General features: G+C 35.3%; 1 protein-coding gene across 2 annotated transcripts; it reads left to right on the plus strand.

The window, feature by feature from the left end:
* The first annotated feature begins 19 nt into the window (after positions 1 to 19).
* On the plus strand, positions 20 to 21,120 carry C7H4orf33 (chromosome 7 C4orf33 homolog). 2 transcript variants are annotated; one of them, XM_037991992.2, is made up of 7 exons: positions 20 to 309; positions 2,196 to 2,412; positions 8,810 to 8,999; positions 12,745 to 12,805; positions 17,643 to 17,694; positions 17,813 to 18,012; positions 20,126 to 21,120. In XM_037991992.2, the coding sequence occupies exons 3-7, from the start codon at positions 8,819 to 8,821 to the stop codon at positions 20,229 to 20,231; spliced, it is 600 nt and encodes a 199-aa protein (XP_037847920.1). In that variant the 5' UTR covers positions 20 to 309; positions 2,196 to 2,412; positions 8,810 to 8,818; the 3' UTR covers positions 20,232 to 21,120. The 2 variants fall into 2 exon arrangements, with proteins under 2 accessions (XP_037847920.1, XP_007997979.1); XM_007999788.3 differs by lacking the exon at positions 2,196 to 2,412.
* Positions 21,121 to 21,429: the final 309 nt, after the last annotated feature.

Raw genomic sequence — 21,429 nt, forward strand, 5'->3', positions numbered from 1 at the left:
CTGAGCCACCGGCTTGGCGCGGCGGGCAAACTGGTGGGACAGTGTCTCCAGGTGGTGGGGCCCAACCTCTTTTTTTTTTTTTTTTTTTTTTTTTTTTAACCCAAAATGCAAACGTGAGTAGGGCATGAAATACACAGTTTAAATGCCCTCACTATCTTTGGGTTACTAGTATACTAAGCCTTTCTGGACTAAGTAAAGGATGCAGATTCATGCGGCTAGGGGTAGAAGCCAGACTGGGGTCTTCAGAATCTCCCACCAAGTCTGTACCTCTGGAGGAGTTCTGTGTTTCGATTTGGTCATCTCAAGAAGGTAAGTACCATCCTGCCAAAGGAGACAACTGTTGTTTAAATATTTAACTGTGTAGTAATAAAGCATGTAGTTAGAAGTATTCAAAAGATCTTGCAAATTCAGCAGCTATTTCTTCAAAGATAAGCTTGTTTCCTCAAATATAAGGAAAGATAAAAGGTACTTTTTTTTTTTTTTTTTTTTTTTGCAAAAAACAAAACGGTAAAACATTTGTGGATAGATTACAATTTTCATTTTTGAAAATTGATTTTGTCTGGATTTAAAACGTATGTTTTTTTTTTTTAAATCATTTAACATTGGAGGAAATCTCACCACTAGCAACAAATATGTTAATTTGAAGCTAGCCACTAGTTTTGTGCTTTTAATAAATTGTGTTTTTATGGATTGAAGTAAAGTTTCACTAAACAGGCATGTCATAGATGCAGCTTGATTTGGCTTTCTGTTTAACAGCTTAAGAGTTTTGTTGTCCTGTACTCATAATGTCATATAAAGTAACCTTAGCGATATGCGTTAAGACATTTTTAAAAATGTATTCGAATATGTGCAGTTAGGCATCTGAAGGCCTGACTCAATACTCACTGTTAATAGAATGAGATGGTCCCTTCCTCTAAAGACTAGCTGTTAAATATGGATGTGTAGCTTAATAATCATTGAAAAGGTCTAATCTAGCTTTGGGTCGTGGATAATTGAACTTGTTCTGATTTTTAGTAGCTATAATGTTTACATGAAAACTTTTTACGTAAAGGGAAAATTGAGTGTGCAAGCTCCAACTCGTTTTTGGAGTTCAGTATATGACTCTTTCTTCATAAACATCTCACTGACTCTCCGAGGACTTGCTTGTAACTTCTCCCACATTTGAACTTTGTATATTGTCATATTGTATTTCTACTTGGCATCAAATAAATAATTATAGACTTAACTCTATGCTTACACCCAAACTGGATGGAAGCAAATACCTTCTGGCTATAATGATGAGTGGTAGTTACATAAAGTGAGTATCTCAGGTGAAAATTTTTATGTCTGCACTCGATTTTTTTTTAGCTTACATGATCATAATTATGATCGTGATAGTTTTTTGTTTTTGTGTTTGTGTTTGTGGTTACAAGATTTTAGTAGATGAATTTTAATGGAGTATTTTCAACATAAGTTTCATCATTAGGAAACAAAATTGTGATGATTTCACTTATCCTTAAAGGATCCCCTCTCATGTTTCTCCTTTTCACACGTCCTGAGTTCTCTATCCACGTCTCCCAAGGTAGGTGCCACCTTAGTACTTATTTCATGCTCCTTCCTGCATTATCTATCATGATTTGTAGTTTGTCTCCAGGCTCCATCATAATATCTGGAACACAGAATTGATTAAATATCTGATGGAAGGAATGAAAGAATTCAGTAGATGTTCCTGGAAAGTATCTATTAGTATAAATTGAATACAAGGAATGACAAGTGGAAATGTACGTACTCATAGATAATTGCATAGATTGAAAATTGGTGACATTTCACTAACATTAATTCGGTTGATCAATTGACGTTGAGCACCCAGTACTATGTACAACGTACCATGAAGAATACAAAGTTAGAAGTTTAAGCAAGGGTCAGAATAGATCACACAGCTGGCAAGTGCCTGAGTTGCGATTTGAACTCAGGCAGGATGGTTCTAATTTCACAACTGTTAACCGCCATGAACATGCCTCCCCAGGAGTATAGTATAATATAATTTATAGCTGGTATAATATAATTTATACTTTTTGCTTATATAGCCGGTTAGCCTGTAGTTGTATTAAATGAATTATTTCTGTACATGTTCTGCTGTAATCTTAGTGCTTTACAGTTGATTTTCAAATTATTGCACGGTATTTTTATTTCTGAATCACCCTTCCTTCTTCTAGGAAACCACTCAAACTTTAGTGGAACGATTAGAAGTCTTCAGATGTTCACCTGTGGCCCTTCAACATCTTTCTTTCCTGGAAAAATCAAGTGTCTCTGCTTCAGTGTTCCAAGCCCCTCCCCCAGAACGTGTAGGAAGCTGGGTGGAGCCTAAAGCCGAGCCCTCAGCGTTGACCTCGGCTAAGAGGAGGAAGCCAGTGTTTTGAGAAAAGCTTCGTGGTCTGTGTTCTCTTGTTATTCCCTCTTCTCTCTGACATTCCTTTCGCCGTCGCCAGGTCTTGTCTTTCGCTTGATCTCTGGAAAATAATGAAAAGTATTTTACTTTTCAGCTGTCTCCTGCTGATTGAGCGTACTCCCACTGTCAGGCTGACTTCCTCGTTTCTTCGTTTCTCTTATAAATGGGCGGGGCCTCGGGGCGGTATGGAACCTGAAAAGAAATCATTATTGTAGAAAAACTAAAAGAAATTTTTGTTGAGGAGAGGAATTTGGAAATTTTCCTTGCAGATCATTTGGTTGAGAAAACACCTTTACCATAATTTATTTCTTTTAAACTTTGTGGACATTTTTTTCTTTTCCCGGGTTCTTAATGCTGCAGTGTTCGGTCTCCTTTCTCTTCCTTCGTTTCCTTTTAGAGGTCTTTCCAGGTAAAGAGAAAGCAATAAGAATAATTGAAAATTTATTTTTTTGACTTGTTTTAAGAGCAATTTGAAGAATAGGGATTAAAAGTAGAAACATACAGATTAACAATAAACATTGTATTAAGAAAGTCTAAACAGCCAAACTTGAATTTCAGGACAGTAATCATCTTGATAATATGCATTATGACTTTTCGGAAACTTTCAGCATATATAATATAAGGGGGAGAAGAGGCAGCCACCATACTCTTAAGAGACCAGCCCTTTTTTTTTTTTTTTTTTTTTTTTTTGAGACAGAGTCTTGCTCTGTCGCCAGACTGGAGTGCATAGGCGCTATCTCAGCTCACTGCAACCTCCGCCTCCGGGTTCCAGCGATTCTCCTGCCTCAACCTCCCAAGTAGCTGGAACTACAGGCGCGTGCCACCACACCCAGCTAATTTTTGTATTTTTAGTAGAGACGGGATTTCACTATGTTGGCCGGGATGGTCTTGATCTGCTGACCTTGTGATCCGCCTGCCTTGGCCTCCCAAGGTGCTGGGATTACAGGCGTGAGCCACCGCGCTCGGCCAAAAAATAATTTTAAACCATTCAGTTGCCTTAAAATAGTAATGCGTGTCTGTCATAGTATAAAATGCAAATAGGTTTTTAAAAAGTGATGAAGTTGAAAGCAAAGCTTCCTCCTTCCTGTATCTGCAGGCAGATAATTCCCTTCAGGGAAGCAACCACTGTAACCACCTCGTTTCTTGGTGTTTCCTGAGATAGTGTATGCATCACAAGCATATGTGCAAATAAACTTCCTTTTTATTAAATAAATGCACCTTGTTTTTTTTCACTTCACAACGTATTTTAGCATAGATGTTAATTTAGAGCTGCCTCGTTCATTTTAGCAGTTATACAGTGTTTCATTGTATGATATAGCATAATTTTTTTTTACCAGTCCTCTACTGATGGGTATTTAAGTTGCTTCCAACATTTTATTATTATAAACAATGCTACCACAAATATCCTCAACGCTTATGCATTTTGAATATGTGCAAGTATAGTGACTCCTAGAACTAGAATTATTTTTGTCGAAGGATATTTGCATTTTTATTTTGATAGATACTGACGTATTGCTCTTCACAGAGGCTGTATCAATTATGCCTCACTAGCAATATATGATTTTTTTCTCAATGCCCTCATTAACACAGTATGTTATCAGACTTTCTGATCCTTGCCAATCTAAGTGAAAAATGGTAATTTATTGTGGTTTTAGTTTGCATTTCTGTCACTGTAAGTGAACATTTTGCATTTTCTCTCTGTGAGCTAACTGGCTGTTCATAATTTTTGGTCACTTTTCCGTTAGAGTGTTGGTCTTTTCCTTATTGATTTCTAGGAGCTCTTTACGCATCAAAGAAATTAGTTATTTGTATCAAGTATGACTTGCATACACTTTTTCCCAGACTGTCTTTTGATTTTGTTAATGATAGACTTTTGGGGTAAGGGGAACTTGGGAAGGAGGTTTTTGCTTTTGTTATATTATTTATTAATTATTAAAAAAATTTCAACTTCTATTTTAGATCCAGGGGATACATGTGGGGGTTTGTTACACAATTATATTCCATGATGCTGAGATCTGGGGTACGAATGATTCCATCACCTGGGTAGTGAGCATAGTACCCAGTAGTTAGTTTTTCAACCTTTGCCCCTTCCTTCCCATCCCCCTCTAGTAGTCCCCAGTGTCTATTGTTGCCATCTTTATGCCCATGAGTACCTAATGTTTAATTTCCACTTATAAGTGAAAATATGTGGTATTTGGTTTTCTGTACTTGCATTAATTTGCTTAGAATAATAGCCTCCAGCTGCATCCATGTTAGTTTTGTTATATTTATGTAGTAAAATGTTTGGGTTTTGGTTTCTATTTTAAAACGTTTTCTCTACTAATGCAGGGAAAGCCCAGAATTGGGGCTCAGCCCAGGAGGGTTCTTGGCTTCATTCAGGAAAGGGTTCACGAGCAAAAGCAAGTTCATCAGAGCAACAAAGTACAGGAAAATGGCTGCTCCATAGACAGAGTAGGAGAAGCAGCTCCCATGAATTGTTGGCTAGTTATATACATGACAATTCCTTGATTATAGGCTAAATAAGGGGTGGGTTATTCATGCAATTTCCAGAAAAGTAGGAAGGGTTCCTAGAACTGAGAGTTCCTCCCTTTTTTAAACCATGTAAGGTAACTTCTAGGAGTTTACAAACATGGCATTTGTAAACTGTCATGCCACTGTTGGGAATTTCTTTTTGCATGCTACTGTATTATAATTAATGTGTAATGAGCAGTGAGGGCAACTAGAGATCACTTTTGTTGCCATCTTGGTTTTAGCTGGGTTTTTTTGCTGTATTTTGTTTTGATTACATTCTGTTTTAATCAGTGGGGCCTTGGTGCTCAGAAAACAGGTCCAGCTTGTCTCCTACCTTACTACTATTAAGATTTTATTTAACTCTCTTTTTATTTCTTGTTTTTATATGATTTTGATTTTTATGTTTAAATCTTTGATTCATCTAAAACTTACTTTGGTATAAGGATCCCACTGAATCAAATTTAAAACTGCAAAATGAAGCAACTGATATTGGAAATGGGGACTTCATTGATTAGTTACACGAGAACCATCCCAAACTACCGTAGACTTATTATGTATTATTGCTCCAGCACCTGGTATGGTACCTGAAATAAGATGAATACTTAATAAATGCTTGATAAACTAAATTGAAGGGAATTTCTGGGTTTATCATCTTTGTTATTAGCCGTTGTATTGATCTGATATGTAGTGTTAAATGACACTACGTGATGATCGTGATGACGATACCACGAACACAGTAGGTTTCTCCTGCACAAAATCTAGAGTGTTAGATCCAGGGACTAGAAAAGTTATTCACTCAACAAATAAATAGTAAGCATCACTTATAGGCATTCTAGCTGGGTTCAGGGAGTCAATAAACAAATATGTCATGCCATGTAAGTGCCATGTAAGAATAGAAATAGAGCAGTGTACAGGTTAATAGAGAATGACTAGGAGGGGAGCGCTAGCCCAAGAGGTCAAGGACATTGACATTTAAGTTGTTTTTCCTTAATGAGCACAATTTCAAATACAAAGAAATTGAAAGACTGTGGGGGTTAAATCTCAGAAGATTACTGAAGGAGAATCATCTGTCTCTAGTTTATGTTATTTTTAAACTAGACCGTTAACTACTGGGCAGGATGGAGTATACTTTTTAGGTTAATTTTTATAAATATTATGCATACTTAGATTGACATGAATGTTCTTTAAGCAATATAAAGTTTTTAAAAAAATAAACAAATTTGTCATTGCAATAAGAAACTAAAATTGTTTATGCAATTAAAGCCAAAATTATATTCGGTCTTTGGACTGATGAGCCATGCATTTCCCTACTTGTGGAAGTCTAGTCACTATTTCTTACAGTAATTTTCAAATAATGCTCAAAGAAACCTTAGTGGGGAAAAGCAGAAGGAACCAGTAGAAAGGTTTGAGGTACTCACTACCTAATTCTTAACAATGGTAACTTTGCTTTTATCTTTTACTTCTTATCTTCCAGATAAAATTACATTTTGAAGTAATTTGAAACCTATGCAAGCTTGTCCAACCCAAGGCCCGTGGGCTACATGTGGCCCAGGATGGCTTAGAATGCAGCCCAACACAAATTCGTAAACATTATGAATTTTCTTGTGATTTTGTTTTTGTTTTTTTTTTTTGGCTCATCAGCTATTGTTAGTGTCAATGCATTTTATGTATGGCCCAAGACAGACAATTCTTATTCTTCCAATGTGGTCTAGGGAAGCCAAAAGATGGGACACACCTGCTATAAAGTCTACCTCACTCTGACCATGAGACCCACCATGTGTGCCTAGAAATGATAGGCCAGTTTTAGGAGCATATCACTGGATATCACTGGTATGGTTTTATTCCATTTAGACATAGAATTGATTGCCTGAATGTGCTGGGAATTAAGTCCCTAGTGGAAACCCACTGATTAAGATAGGGATCTCTTTAATGTTGTAGAATTTTTGTGGATTTGGTGGTTGTATGAAGAATAAGTGAATCTGCCAGAACTTCCTAGTAGCTAAGGTATATATTGCCAAAATTGTCAAGAATTATCAAGCTCTAAATTAGGAGAATAGCATTTTCTTTCGGCCTATTGGTGTCAGAGTCAGTCATTCAGCATTTCTAACGTCCTGATTTATTCTTATTTCTTCCTATATGCTGCATGAGGATGCTTATTACTACCAAAATTTAGGGTAGAGGATTATACATTTTCTATTTGTAGAATGTGCCTTGATGTTTCAACTAAAGAAAATAAATTTATTATTGAGGTATTTTATTCCATGCAATCCACTTAAATCAGAATCAATTTATATAGTTTTATCACTCATTGAGCTTATATCAATAATGAAGAATATGAGTTGCTGAACATTTCTTCTGAAATGCTATTAGCTTTCTACAAATGGGTTATACCAGAATTGTTTAATTTTAGAGATTATCTAGTAAAATTTGTGAGCATATAGTGAAAATTAGTAAAAGCTATATGCTTTAAAAAAAGGTTTTTAGAGGTCTTGGATTTCTTACGTTACACAGAGCTTGTACATTTGGATCTCCCACTGCTTAACTCGTAGTAGGTTTTCAATACATATTCACTGAATTAAATTAATTCCAAATTTAGTAACTTCATTAATTACAGTAAAAGATTAAATAACTTATGAAGCAAAGGAATGCATTCAAAGATTTCAGATAAAAGAAGTTACAGTTTGGAAAAGTCATAAGGTACTAAGTGAGATTATTTTTTGGATAAAACACAGGATCTAGTATAATTTGGGGGTTCCACCACTCCTGAAATAAAATTTTCATCTCCTTGCGGATTCCTGAAATGTCTTCATCTGGGAAAACATTGCTGACATTGGTTTAATTTCTAGATATGCTAGTCATGTGATCTTGGACAAATCTGTTCCATTTGTATGAGGACAATAATAGTTTCTCTGCAAATTTGTAGTGAAATTAAATGAGACAATGTTAGAAAATGCCCAATCCATAGTATTCAAAAATGTAATTTTATCATGTATTACAATACTATACCCTTCTATTGAATACTTAGAAAACTAATTTAAAATGCAAAAACTGCTCTTTTGTAGGTACTTAGTCTATTTCAAAGTTTAAATGATTGCAGATTCTGTTCCCATTTTTCAGTTGGAGAGAAGTAATTAACCAAGCAAGCAGTCATGTAACAGTTAAAATATTAAAAATGAAAGTGTATATGCTGGGACAAAGGAAGGCAAAATTCAGCTCTACTAACTTTTAAATTATTGGAACTCCCCATCCCCAACCCCCATGAAGAAAATGATTTTGGCCAAAAGAACAGGTGTTAACAGCACTGCTTCTACTGATTTATGGAGATTTTTTTTTTAAACTAAGTTGAATTTTATTATAAAGATCTTGATTCCCAGAGGATCCAGTAACTGAGACACCTGCACACTTTACAATAAATAAAAGACAAAGGATAACATAAGAACCCATGGTGCTTATAGTTGTGATTAAGTATACTAACAATTTTTGCAGTAGACTTAATTACAGTTAAGAAAATGATTTTGATGCACTGTTTACAACAGCACTAGAGCCAAATCTAGACTTTTAACACTTTTATCATTTTTCGTGTTGAGATTGATAGTGTTTCTATGGCAGCAATTAAAAAAAAGTTACATAAAAAAGTGTGAAATCTAGAAGTTTTAAAGCCTCTGGGAACTAGTTACCTGTTTTTGACTAGAACCCAGAGTCCGTGCTTTGACACAACACAAGATAGCCTTTTAACTCCCAGGACTGTGCTCTTGCCACTCTACTGCCTTTCCCGTCTGCTGTTTGGCATTGAAATTTTCATTTCATTTCCAACTAAAGAAAACATTTGTATATTGTTAAAGAGTTTGTTTTAATATATTTTTCTTTAAGAGTCTTCAGATGGATTTTAAAATTGAACACACTTGGGATGGTTTTCCAGTAAAGCACGAGCCGGTATTTATCAGGCTGAATCCAGGTGACAGAGGAGTGATGATGGACATTAGTGCTCCATTTTTCAATGATCCTCCAGCCCCACTTGGAGAACCAGGAAAACCTTTCAATCAACTGTGGGATTATGAAGGTAAGTGGTAGTAGTGTGTTTTATTGCAAACATAAATCTTATAATAACCTCTCACAGAACTATTATTTTATCTTGCTGTTGGGAAGAAAGTGCTTCTGAGCAATGGATATGTACAGTTTCTGATATTTCCTACCAATCTCTCATTCTGACTTTTTCTCCATTACCTATGTGACTTTAACTATATAGCTAGAAGAGTTAAAAAATGGCAATTACAAATCCAGATTTTTTTTTTTTTTTTTTTTTTTTTTTTGAGACCAAGTTTTGCTCTGTCGCTCAGGCTGGAGTGTAGCGGCGCAGTCTTGGCTCACTGCAAGCTCCGCCTCCCGGGTTCATGCCATTCTCCTGCCTTAGCCTCCCGAGTAGCGGGACTGCAGGTGCCCGCGACCATGCCCGACTAATTTTTTGTATTTTTAGTAGAGATGGGGTTTCACTGTGTTAGCTAGGATAGTCTTGATCTGCTGACCTCGTGATCTGCCCGCCTCGGCTTCCCAAAGTGCTGGGATTACAGGCGTGAGCCACCTTGCCTGGCCACAAATCCAGATTTTTTTATTGCCGCCTTATTTTCTTCCTTTATTTCTGTTACCTATGCTGAGAAGAGTTCAAGATTCCTGTTTTGTATTTAAGTATCTTTAAATTACCACTCTAACCTTATAAATCTTCTTTATGGAAAATTTGGAGTGTTTTACTTATTGTAGAAACACTGTCAACCTCAATATGAAATGTAGTTTTTACTTTATACTGGCAACTCATCTCATGTATCAAATTAAGACATGACATAAAATTACACTGTTTCAGGTTTGCTCTATGATCTCCTTCTGCTGTATCCTAATTAAGCTATCAGATTCATCTTTCTGAAATGCTCTTCATGATGCCACTTCCCAGATCATAAATCATTATTATCCCTAGGATAAAGTTCAAACCCTTCCTTTAAGCTTTCAGCATACTTATGAATTGGGCCACCATATTCAACCAAAGCTCTTAACCTATGTACCTTCTCATTCTATTCCCCCTGCCTCTAATGCATAGTTCAAGATCTAATTCATGTCGCATTTCTTCAAAGAAGATTTTGATGAATCTTCTAGTCAATATGTCTAGTTTATGCCATTTGTAAGCACACATTGTATCAGTGTTAATTTGTCATATGTTAAATATATATTGTCTTTTATTGATACAAAACTGGTATATTATCCTCTTATTAATGGAATACACACTAATGTGACTTACCTGCTAGAGGCACTACAGACATGAAACTCAACAAATTCTAACCTCAACTTACCTACTTCTTTCATAAACCAGTTCTTCACCTAATTGCCCAATATCAACAAATGGTATTAACAATACATTAAATCACCAAATCTAAAAAATTGTGAGATCTTTCTAAGATATCCTTCTTTGACACTCTGCATTATTTGGATTTATTTACTAAGTCCCATCAGTTTTGCCTCCTAAGTATTCCCCTAACTCAATATCTCCTCTTCATCCCCACTATCCTTTCCAAAAGTTAGGCTTTCATAGTCTTTTACCTCGGTTAGTGCAAAGCCTTCTAAATAGTCTTTTAGCCCTTAAGCCCATTCTTCACTTAGAAGCCAGAGTGCTATATCTAAAATGAAAATTTAAACTCATCCTTCAGCTACTTAAAAACCTTCTCAGGATCCTTTCCTCTCAAGGTAAGTTTTGCCCTTCTTAATATAATCTCTATATGACTTTCCATGACCTGGCTGCTTATTCTCTCTGTAGCACCACCAGCTCCTCCGACATTGAAAGGTTTGCCTGGTAAGGCTGAACTGTTCATAGTTCTTTAAGCTACAATATTTCCTAATTGTGTACCCTTGATTTTACTGTTGTCTTGCCCTAGAATGCTGTTTCTGTCATTCTTCACCTAGTTCCAAATCATCTTTCAAGACAGAGCTTAAATAGCAACTTTTCCAGGAATCCTTCACTAAACCACTTTTTTGAGCTAAGCATCTGTTTTCTTTTTTTCCTGTAGCAATGTATGCATCCTCCCTTTTGGAATTTTTATTAAAATTTTCCACTTTAGTATCTGATTAGATTGTAAGCTAATAAAGGTATTTCCAGAATCTGATATAGTGTTTAACACAGAGAAGCTGCAAAAGTATTTGTAAGGTGATGATGGAAAGTAGAAAGCAGAAGATATATATGTGCATCTGAGTATGTGTGTGTGTGTGTGTGTGATATACACATATATTTATAGTGAGAGAGAGTATGTGTGTGTATGTATGTATCTATCTATCTATTTTATATATATGGAGAGAAAGAGAGAGATCTATTTTAAGAAATTAGCTCACACAATTGTGGCGGCTAGCAAGTCCACTCTTCCCTGGGTGTTCAGTCTGCCAGCTGGAGAGTTGATGTTGCAGTTCAAATCTGAATGCTGTCTGCTGGCAGAATTCCTCTCTTGTGGGAGGTCAGTCTTTTTTTCTATGAAGGCTTTAAACTGATTGGATAAGCCCCAGCCACATTATAGAGGGAAACTTGCTCTACTAAAAGTCTGCTGATTTAAATGTTAAACTTATCTTTAAAAAATGGCTTCATAGAAACAACTAGAATAATATGTTTCAAAATATCTGGATACCATGGCCTAGTTAATTTGACAGATACGATTAACTGTCACAGTAGACATTCTCATTTATCTAGATAAAAGATTCGCAAAGGGACAATAAGATTCTCTGACTTGCTGGCAGAACCAAGTCTATATTTTAGCTCTTTCATTATAAAAACAACACATGGAAAACTGGAAACAACCTAAATGTCTATCCATAAAGGATTAAGTGAATAAGTTATAATATCCTATAAAATAATACTATTCAGTCTTTAAAATAGTATGGAGAAGCACAGAAAAAGGTCTGGCAGTTTTTAGACCAAAGGGGAACAAAAGGACATGACTTTTTACTTCATATATATGTTGTTTTAATTATTTAAAAGAAAGATGTATTATGTTCAAAATTAAATTTGAAAAATAGCAATATTCAGAAATTTCCAGGAAATTATAAACAAGAAAAGAAAGATCACCTACCTAAATTCCTGCAATCACAGATATGCAGTCATTAACATTTTTGTGCACATTTTGGAGACATCTAGACATAGACACACATGAAATTTTAATGTCACATGCATTTTGGTGCTATTCTGCAGCTGACTTATTGAATATCATGGATATCTTCCTATATCAAAAAATATTTAATGGTATCTTTGATTTTAATAGCTGCATTGTATTCCATTGCATGGAATACATGAATTCCATAATTTACTTAACAGTTCTTCTGTATAATAGGAGATTTATTTAGAGAATAAGAGATAATCTTATGTAATAGGAGATAAGTCATTTAGATCATTTCTAATTTTTGAACAGTACTCTAATGAATAGCATTATACTTAATTCTTTTCCCAGTTGTCAGATTATTTTCTTCAGATACATTCCTAGAAGAAGATAACTGGCTCAAAGTTTATGTGATAATATTAATTTCTTTACAACTTGACCAGCACTAGTTTTAATTAATCTTTTCAATATGTGGCAATCTGATATGCAAGAAAATTGTTGATGATTTATTTCCTATATATTTCTTCTTCCAGGCAATGTCTATTTTCTTTGCTCTTTTTCCTATTGGGGATAGTATTATAATTAAAAATGGTCAATTTATTTTATATTCTAAAGGAATAAACAAATTATTTATTGTTGGAAAGCAATATTAAATTTCTCAATATGTTATATCTCTGTTTTCAAAAGTTGTGGAAGCATTTTTCTTGAATGATATAACTGAGCAGTATTTAGAAGTTGAACTTTGTCCGTAAGTATAAAATGTTTTTTCTTAATTATTACTACATAATTTGAGCATATTATTTTCTAGTTATAAATGATGTGGTTTTAGTAAAAGCTCATTAATTCAAATTAACTAGTAAGAATGGTACTCTGAATTTGTTTGAATGATATACTTTTATATATTTCTTAGTTTCAAGTACAGAGCACATATTTAGAATACATGTTTAGAATATACTCATATTCTAAAGGTTTGAAAATCCTATGTCAATATTTTCAGTTCAGTCATGTAGATTTTTCTAATAAATTAGAAGATAATTTTTGTTTCAAAATGAAAAGTCATTATAAAACAAAAAGTCTTTCTTATTATTTACTCAATAAATTTGCATTATTATATATAGCTGTTCAGAAATAAAAAGAGAGATATGTATATAATTAATTGAGCTAGCTTATAAAAATGTTTCTTTTAGGGGATTTTTAAATGACTAGATGAAACTTTAATTTTATGTATTACATAATTATGTATTCATGTATTCCATTCTTTATTCATCATGCATTTATTAAGTATATGATGTGTCACTTTTGCATTCAGCACCAGGGATAAAAACTAAATCACATATAGATTTTCTTAGACTCATTAAAAATATTAACCTTGGACTCTCTTTGTTCAGGTTTTTTTTTGTTTTTAAAAACTTTTTTTTTATTATTGTACTTTAAGTTCTAGGGTACATGTGCACAACGTGCAGGCTTGTTTCATATGTATACATGTGCCATGTTGGTGTGCTGCACCCATTAACTCGTCATTTACATTAGGTATATCTCCTAATGCTATCCCTCCCCCCATCCCCTCCCCACAATTGGCCTCGGTGTGTGATGTTCCCCTTCCTGTGTCCAGGTGATCTCATTGTTCAGTTCCCACCTATGAGTGAGAACATGCAGTGTTTGGCTTTCTGTTCTTGTGATAGTTTCCTGAGAATGATGGTTTCCAGCTGCATCCATGTCCCCACAAAGGACACAAACTCATCCTTTTTTATGGCTGCATAATATTCCATGGTGTATATGTGCCACATTTTCTTAATCCAGTCTGTCACTGATGGACATTTGGGTTGATTCCAAGTCTTTGCTATTGTGAATAGTGCTGGAATAAACATACGTGTGCATGTGTCTTTATAGCAGCATGATCTATAATCCTTTGAGTTTATACCCAGTAATGGGATGGCTGGGTCAAATGGTATTTCTGGTTCTAGATCCTTGAGGAATCGCCACACTGTTTTCCACAATGGTTGAACTAGATTACAGTCCCACCAACAGTGTAAAAGTATTCCTATTTCTCCACATCCTCTCCAGCACCTGTTGTTTCCTGATTTTTAATGACTGCCATTCTAACTGGTGTGAGATGGTATATCATTGTGGTTTTGATTTGCATTTCTCTGATGGCCAGTGATGATGAGCATTTTTTCATGTGTCTGTTGGCTGTATGAATGTCTTCTTTTGAGAAGTGTCTGTTCATATCCTTTGCCCACTTTTTGATGCGGTTGTTTGCTTTTTTCCTGTAAATTTGTTTGAGTTCTTTGTAGGTTCTGGATATTAGCCCTTTGTCAGATGAGTAGATTGCAAAAATTTTCTCCCATTCTGTAGGTTGCCTGTTCACTCTGATGGTAGTTTCTTTTGCTGTGCAGAAGCTCTTTAGTTTAATGAGATCCCATGTGTCAATTTTGGCTTTTATTGCCATTGCCTTTTGGTGTTTTAGACATGAAGTCCTTGCCCATGCCTATGTCCTGAATGGTATTGCCTAGGTTTTCTTCTAGGTTTTATGGTTTTAGGTCTAACATTTAAGTCTCTAATCCATCTCGAATTAATTTTCATATAAGGAGTAAGGAAAGGATCCAGTTTCAGCTTTCTACTTATGGCTAGCCAATTTTCCCAGCACCATTTATTAAATAAGGAATCTTTTCCCCATTTCTTGTTTTTGTCAGGTTTGTCAAAGATCAGATGGCTGTAGATGTGTGGTATTATTTCTGAGGACTCTGTTCTGTTCCATTAGTCTATATCTCTGTTTTGGTACCAGTACCCTGCTGTTTTGGTTACTGTAGCCTTGTAGTATAATTTGAAGTCAGGTAGCGTGATGCCTCCAGCTTTGTTCTTTTGGCTTAGGATTGTCTTGGCAATGCGGGGTCTTTTTTGGTTCCCTATGAACTTTAAAACAGTTTTTTCCAATTCTGTGAAGAAAGTCATTGGTAGCTTAATGGGGATGGCATTGAATCTATAAATAACCTTGGGCAGTATCGCCATTTTCACGATATTGATTCTTCCTATCCATGAGCATGATATGTTCTTCCATTTGTTTGTGTCCTCTTTTATTTCACTGAGCAGTGGTTTGTAGTTCTCCTTGAAGAGGTCCTTTACATGCCTTGTAAGTTGGATTCCTAGGTATTTTATTCTCTTTGAAGCTATTCATGATTTGGCTCTCTGTCTGTTACTGGTGTATATGAATGCTTGTGATTTTTGCACATTAATTTTGTATCCTGAGACTTTGCTGAAGTTGCTTATCAGCTTAAGGAGATTTTGGGCTGAGACGATGGGGTTTTCTTAATATACAATCATGTCATCTGCAAACAGGGACAATTTGACTACTTCTTTTCCTAACTGAATCCCCTTGATTTCTTTCTCTTGCCTGAATGCCCTAGCCAGAACTTCCAACACTATGTTGAATAGGAGTGGTGAGAGAGGGCTTCCCTGTCTTGTACCAGTTTTCAAAGGGAATGCTTCCAGTTTTTACCCATTCAGTATAATATTGGCTGTGGGTTTGTTCTTTGTTCAGGTTTAACGTCTCTTGGGAATCCTATTTACCTGGTTGGCAAACGATTTCTTTTTTCCTGTAGATGTACACCTATTATCTAAATTATAGCACATTTAAAATTAATAAAATGTTTACTAATGAAATATTTCTTTATATTGCAGTTATTCATTTGAAATGCCATTTAAATGCTTCTCTGCATCTAACATTTAGAAGCCATTGCTCCTTTTGTAGGCTGGACAGAGAGCTCCAAACAATTGATTGAAATGAGATTTTTAAATATTCTTTTATTTTCCTTTATTTTGATGTTCAGCTAAATCGAATGTAGAAAAGTCTAGCTGTTTGCATTATGTTTTTAAAGAAGAATAATCATATACCTTTGTGTGTCACATGTCAACTAACATGCCAAAATTTGTTATTGAAAAATATGATTAATTCTCATAGACTGCCATGAGAAGTAAGAAAATTTCAACTATTGTGTGCTTATTTTTACCCTACAGGTGAGAAAACTAAGGCAAACATTCCTAACTTGTCTAGAGTACAGTAAAGAACTTGGATATCCTAAAGTTTTGCCCTTAGTTTTAATTTTATTAGATGATAATATTGGTTTATTTTCATAAAGTGATGACTTAAAACTAGATGAATGGAATAATTAGAATCTCTCTTGTTAAGAAATTACACAGTAATCATTGTGTATAAATTAATAGATTTTAAAGGTTAAAATATTCACAGAGTGATTTGGGTTTCTTATGTATCAAGATAGTTAATAATCAAGAATCATAGTTTTGCTTCAGATAATCATTTCCTGTAACAGTTAACCTCTAGGAAAGCAACAGGAAGAATTTATTCTTATTTGCAAGAATTTTTTCTCCTAGGATGTACCACTAAGGCTGCATAATAGCAATAAAAATAATCAGAAGACTTTTAAATGGAAAAGAATACTTGACTTCTGTTAGAATAGTTTACTGAAGGAAATCTTCCCTGAAAAGCTCTCAAAAGAGTACCTGTATAGAAATGTTTAAAGATATAGGTTTTTCTAGAGTTAGTGAATTTGCTTCATGTAAATACATGAAATCCTTTGGTTCTTAATGACCTGGCTAGTCCCAATTGTACACTGCTATCAGAATTTCCCTTTGAGAAAATACTGTGTTCCTTTTTGAAAACATGATGCTGAACGAATGGTAGAAAACAGGAAAACACAAGAGGCAGACAGGTTGAAGGCAGTGTGTGAAAAAAAAAATAGACAAAGATGAAAATCTTTAGCCTGTTGACTAATTGTAGACTGTCTGTGTTTTGCATTTTTTATTTTCCTAATGAGCTACCAGATAGTTTTCTTTCAGAAATAACCTTTATTAAAGTTGTTGAATTCAGACTTGGAAATTGTTGCTTGCTTCAGTTTTTGAAACTCATTTTATAAAGTCTCCAAATAACATGGTATCTCTCTGACCTTTTTCATACTTTGTGTCATCTAATCAAATGAAGTATTTTATATAATTTTTTCTTTAAAGAATATAAAAAGCAATCTAAACATGAAACTTTATGCATTTGGTGGCAGTTGTCTGGAGTGGTAAACCCAAAGATGCCATTTCTAAGCAACTGAACACACTGGCTCTCTCTATAATTATCCAATATTAATATTGCATCTCTTTTTTTTTTTTTTGAGACAGAGTCTCGCTCTGTTGTCATGCTGGAGTACGGTGGCACTATCTTGACTCACTGCAACCTCCACCTCCTGGGTTCAAGCGATTCCTCTGCCTCGGCCTCCCAAATTGCTGGGACTACAGGCACACGCCACCATGCCCAGTTAATTTTCTTTTTTTTTTTTTTTTTTGGTATATTAGTAGAAATGGAGTTTCACCATGTTGGCCAGGATGATCTCAATCTCCTGACCTCGTGATCCGCCTGTCTTGGCCTCCCAAGGTGCTGGATTACAGGCATGAGCCACCACGCTCAGCCTGCATCTTTTAATTATTTAGAAATTTAGTTGCAAGCACGCACATTCCATGTATAAAGGATAGTGAAGAAAATAACATGTTTTTCAAACACTCATAAGGAATCTCAATTTTGACAGCCACGGACAGCATTTAGTGCTTTTACTTTCTGGAAGAAGAAATGTGTGGAAAGTAAGTAAATAAAAATATGAGGCAAAATCATTACATACACAGTAATACACATATTTATTTCTATGTTTAAAGTGTAAGCCCAATTTTATCTTTTGTGTTCCACATGTTGTTTCTGTAGCAAGAACTTCCTTTATCATTCAGAGTGTCCAGAGGAGAGACAAAATGGGAAGGCAAAGCTTATCTCCCTTGGAATTATTTTCCACCAAATGTGACAAAATTCAATTCATTTGCAATTCATGGATCAAAAGATAAACGAAGTTATGAAGCTCTTTACCCTGTACCTCAGCATGAACTGCAACAAGGACAAAAACCTGATTTGTAAGTAGAAAATAAATGAAGATATATTCCAAATAAACGAGTTTTTTGGAAATTAAGTCTTAGTGGAGCAGAAGTAACCCTTTTGATCAAAGAAGATGACATATGTGCACAGGCACCTAGTAGAGTCCAGTGTTCACTGATGGTCCTCAGAATATACTTGGTAAACTTTGGGCTGACATAATGTCTCTCACTACTGTCAGTAGAACACTTATTTTTCCATAGTGGTTTGCATGTGAGAAAAGTAAATGTTGCAATAGCTGATATAGAAGTATGTTTGCAAATTCATTTAAAATTTCTTTCAGAGCTAAAGGGCCAGAGGTGTCAGTGTTTCCAGGTGTGAACAAAGGGTCCCTGTTGCAAGGAAATCTGATCTTCAGTTATCTCTCTAGTTCTCCTCTTCTGGTAACCTCATAAGGATAAAAATATCAACTATGTTTCTAGGCAACATTGCTTATGATAAAAATGACCCTTAGGTGGTAAATTACATCTGGACTGAGAATAATTTTGGATGAACTATAAATATATGATGGAGATAGCATGGCTTTGGGATTCCCCTTTAACAGTCATGTTACCTGTGCGAACCCTGGAAGCTATGGCTATGGAGTTATTCCAAGAGATAATGCTCTCATGGGGCAGCAGGCATTTGAGCCAAGGTATCTGCTATGCTTTCTCAATTTGAGTCTTGTTTCCTTGCACCTGTAGCTCTCACATAGGTAGACTAGAGCTCCTGGCCAGCCTTATGAATGCTTCCTGGACTTCTGCAAGGACTACTCCTTTAGGGAGGAAAGCCAGATGCTGTCCTGGGGCAAGCTGTGATTGCTGCTCTCTATCTCTCTAGGTATACTCACCATGGCCAAGGTAGTCTGGTGAATCTGGGCATTTGGAAGAACCTAACAGAGACATCCTAGTGAGCACTGCACTATAGTAGACAGACATTCCTGCCTTTTTACCTGTGGAATGTGCTGCATTGTCCTTCCTCACGCTGTTTGTCTTCTCCTTCCTTTCATGCTCGCTCTTCATGCTTCTTTGTCTTTTATCACTTCTAACATATTTCTTTTTTGCTTGACTTTTTTTCCCCTTTTCCATTTGCCTTTCTCCCCAGTCCTGACATAGCTTTTACTTAGTCTTTTTTCCCCTTCCTTTTTCTTATCCTTGACATTTTTTCCCCATTTTTGCTTGACTTTTTTTCCCCTTTTCCCTTTACCTTTCCCCCAGTCCTGACATAGCTTTTACCTAGTCTTTTTTTCCCTTCCTTTTTCTTATCCTTCACTGTTTTTTCCTTAATCTCTTACTCTGGGATTGACAACTATGACTCAAAAAGTGATTTATCCTGGCCAGGTGGGCAGAATGAGACAAAAACGTAGTTGCAACTGACTCAAGGTCCTCGTATCAAGATGTCATGTCTCCCTGGCTGTTCATCAGCTAATACCTGCCTGTATTCAGGCTCTTCATTCATACATTATTGGAAGCTTATCGGAGGTGGAAGTACGATTATACATTGGCCAGGACAGAGCCAAGGCAGAGTGACTGCCTACAGAGTGGGGCTCCACTGCAGCATGTTAGCTAAGCCTTTCTCTCCTCATTAAGCCACTAGAGAAAGCTTCTTAATATAGTTAAATGATTTTCCTGGAAAGAAAAGAACTGGAATTAACACTCTTTTACATTAACCTCTGTTGCTTCGGCAGAGAAGGGAATTAAGAAGTCTATCTTCTTATCTATGGAACTGAAACTTTTTAAAACCATTGCTTATATGACTGATATAAATTATGTCAAAATTTGAATATAAAAACATATGCAAGAACATAATATGATTTGTTTAAAGTTGGATTGAATGAGTCATGTTTTGAGAGTTGGTTTCTCCCTTCAGCTGTGAGGGAGCTATTTACAGAATTGAAAGAAGAGGGCTTTGAGATGCAGGTGAACGTTTTCAGAGCTGAGTGTTTGATAGCTAGAGTGAGAAAACTGTACATATAAAATATGTCTTACCTTTAGTATTGCTTAAAATAGAATGTTGTCCTATTACAGATGTGACAAAATAAATAGCCCTTCAGGACAACTATTTCACAAATGCATAATTCATTTCAATTCCCACCTTCTTTTTCTTTGCTTTTAGCCATCACCTAGAATACTTCAGACCTTTCAATTTTAACACGCTGCTTGGAGAAGAATGGAAACAACCGGAATCAGACCTGTGGCTAATAGAGAAATGTGATATATAGGAGTGTAATAGATAACCATACTGATCATTTTTCTCTATGTCTTTTAAGATAAACAAAAAATAAATATCAATTTTTTAAGATGTCATGCATACATTTCAACAACAAATATTTTCATAGAAGTCACTGAAAATATCTGTGGCAAATTGCATATGATTAACAAGACAATAGATGATTCTTTGTAGATGTTTCATCTGTAAAGTCACAGTGTTTTTCACAGTCACTTAGTCCAAGATGTTACATTCCCAGCACACAGTACAGTTATTCTTGAGAACTACAAGTGAGAAAGGGGGACAATTGAGTTTGTCCAAGGCCACTTAGAGCACTGTCCTGTACTACCTTGTGATTCAGCTATTTCATTCCTAGATATACACCCCAGAAAAATGACTGCTCATAGAAGCTTTATTCACAATAGCACAAAACTGTAAACACTCAAATTTCCATCCATAGGAAAATGGATAAACAAACTGCAATATAGTCAGCGGAATACTGTTCATTAAAAAAAGGATGCTGATACATGCAACAACCTGTATGAATCTCAAAAACATTAAATAGAGCAAAGCAAGCCAGACATAACATACTATCTAATTACTTTTACATTAAGGCCACTTCTAGGCAAAACTAGCATTTGATGATAGATACCAGAGTAGTGGCTGCTTTGAGTGAGGGCAAGGAATCCAAATTGAATGGAAAAGGAGCCTGAGGAAATGTTCTGGGGTGATTGAAATGTTTTGTATTTTGGTCTGGATGATGGTTATGTAGTTGCATACATTTGTCAACATGCCTCATGCTGTATGTTTAGATTTGTGATTTTAGTATATGTAAATTAATTCACTAATAAAATACTATTATAAAATAAGCTATAAATTAAATGGAATTAACTTCAAGTTTACATTGAGTTTATATGTGTCCATTGAACAATCATTAGTGCTGGTTACAAGTGGCTTATCGACTTATTCATTTCTTAAATATGTTCTCTATCTGAAAAGGGAGTTAGTATAAGATAAATGCTGACTTTTACAAAAGGTATTATAAGTATCCTCCTGACTACATATCATGGTGGCAGTGTTAGGCATCTTAGATAAATTGAGAAATTATTCTTAAAACTGACAATAGCTACTAATTAATTTGATATGGAAATGATCTGCCTGTTTTGGATAGGAATAGTATATTTTAAATAACCTAAGATGATTTATTTATA

The sequence above is a fragment of the Chlorocebus sabaeus genome, chromosome 7, assembly GCF_047675955.1.
Source record: "Chlorocebus sabaeus isolate Y175 chromosome 7, mChlSab1.0.hap1, whole genome shotgun sequence".
Classification (NCBI taxonomy): Eukaryota; Metazoa; Chordata; class Mammalia; order Primates; family Cercopithecidae; genus Chlorocebus; species Chlorocebus sabaeus.

Excerpts from the sequence above, each read along its gene's own strand:
- C7H4orf33 (XM_037991992.2), top strand. The coding sequence starts at position 8,819 with ATGGATTTTAAAATTGAACACACTTGGGATGGTTTTCCAGTAAAGCAC. Across the intron at positions 9,000-12,744 it reads TCAACTGTGGGATTATGAAG|TTGTGGAAGCATTTTTCTTG; the intron begins GTAAGTGGTAGT and ends TGTTTTCAAAAG. Across the intron at positions 12,806-17,642 it reads TTAGAAGTTGAACTTTGTCC|CCACGGACAGCATTTAGTGC; the intron begins GTAAGTATAAAA and ends CAATTTTGACAG.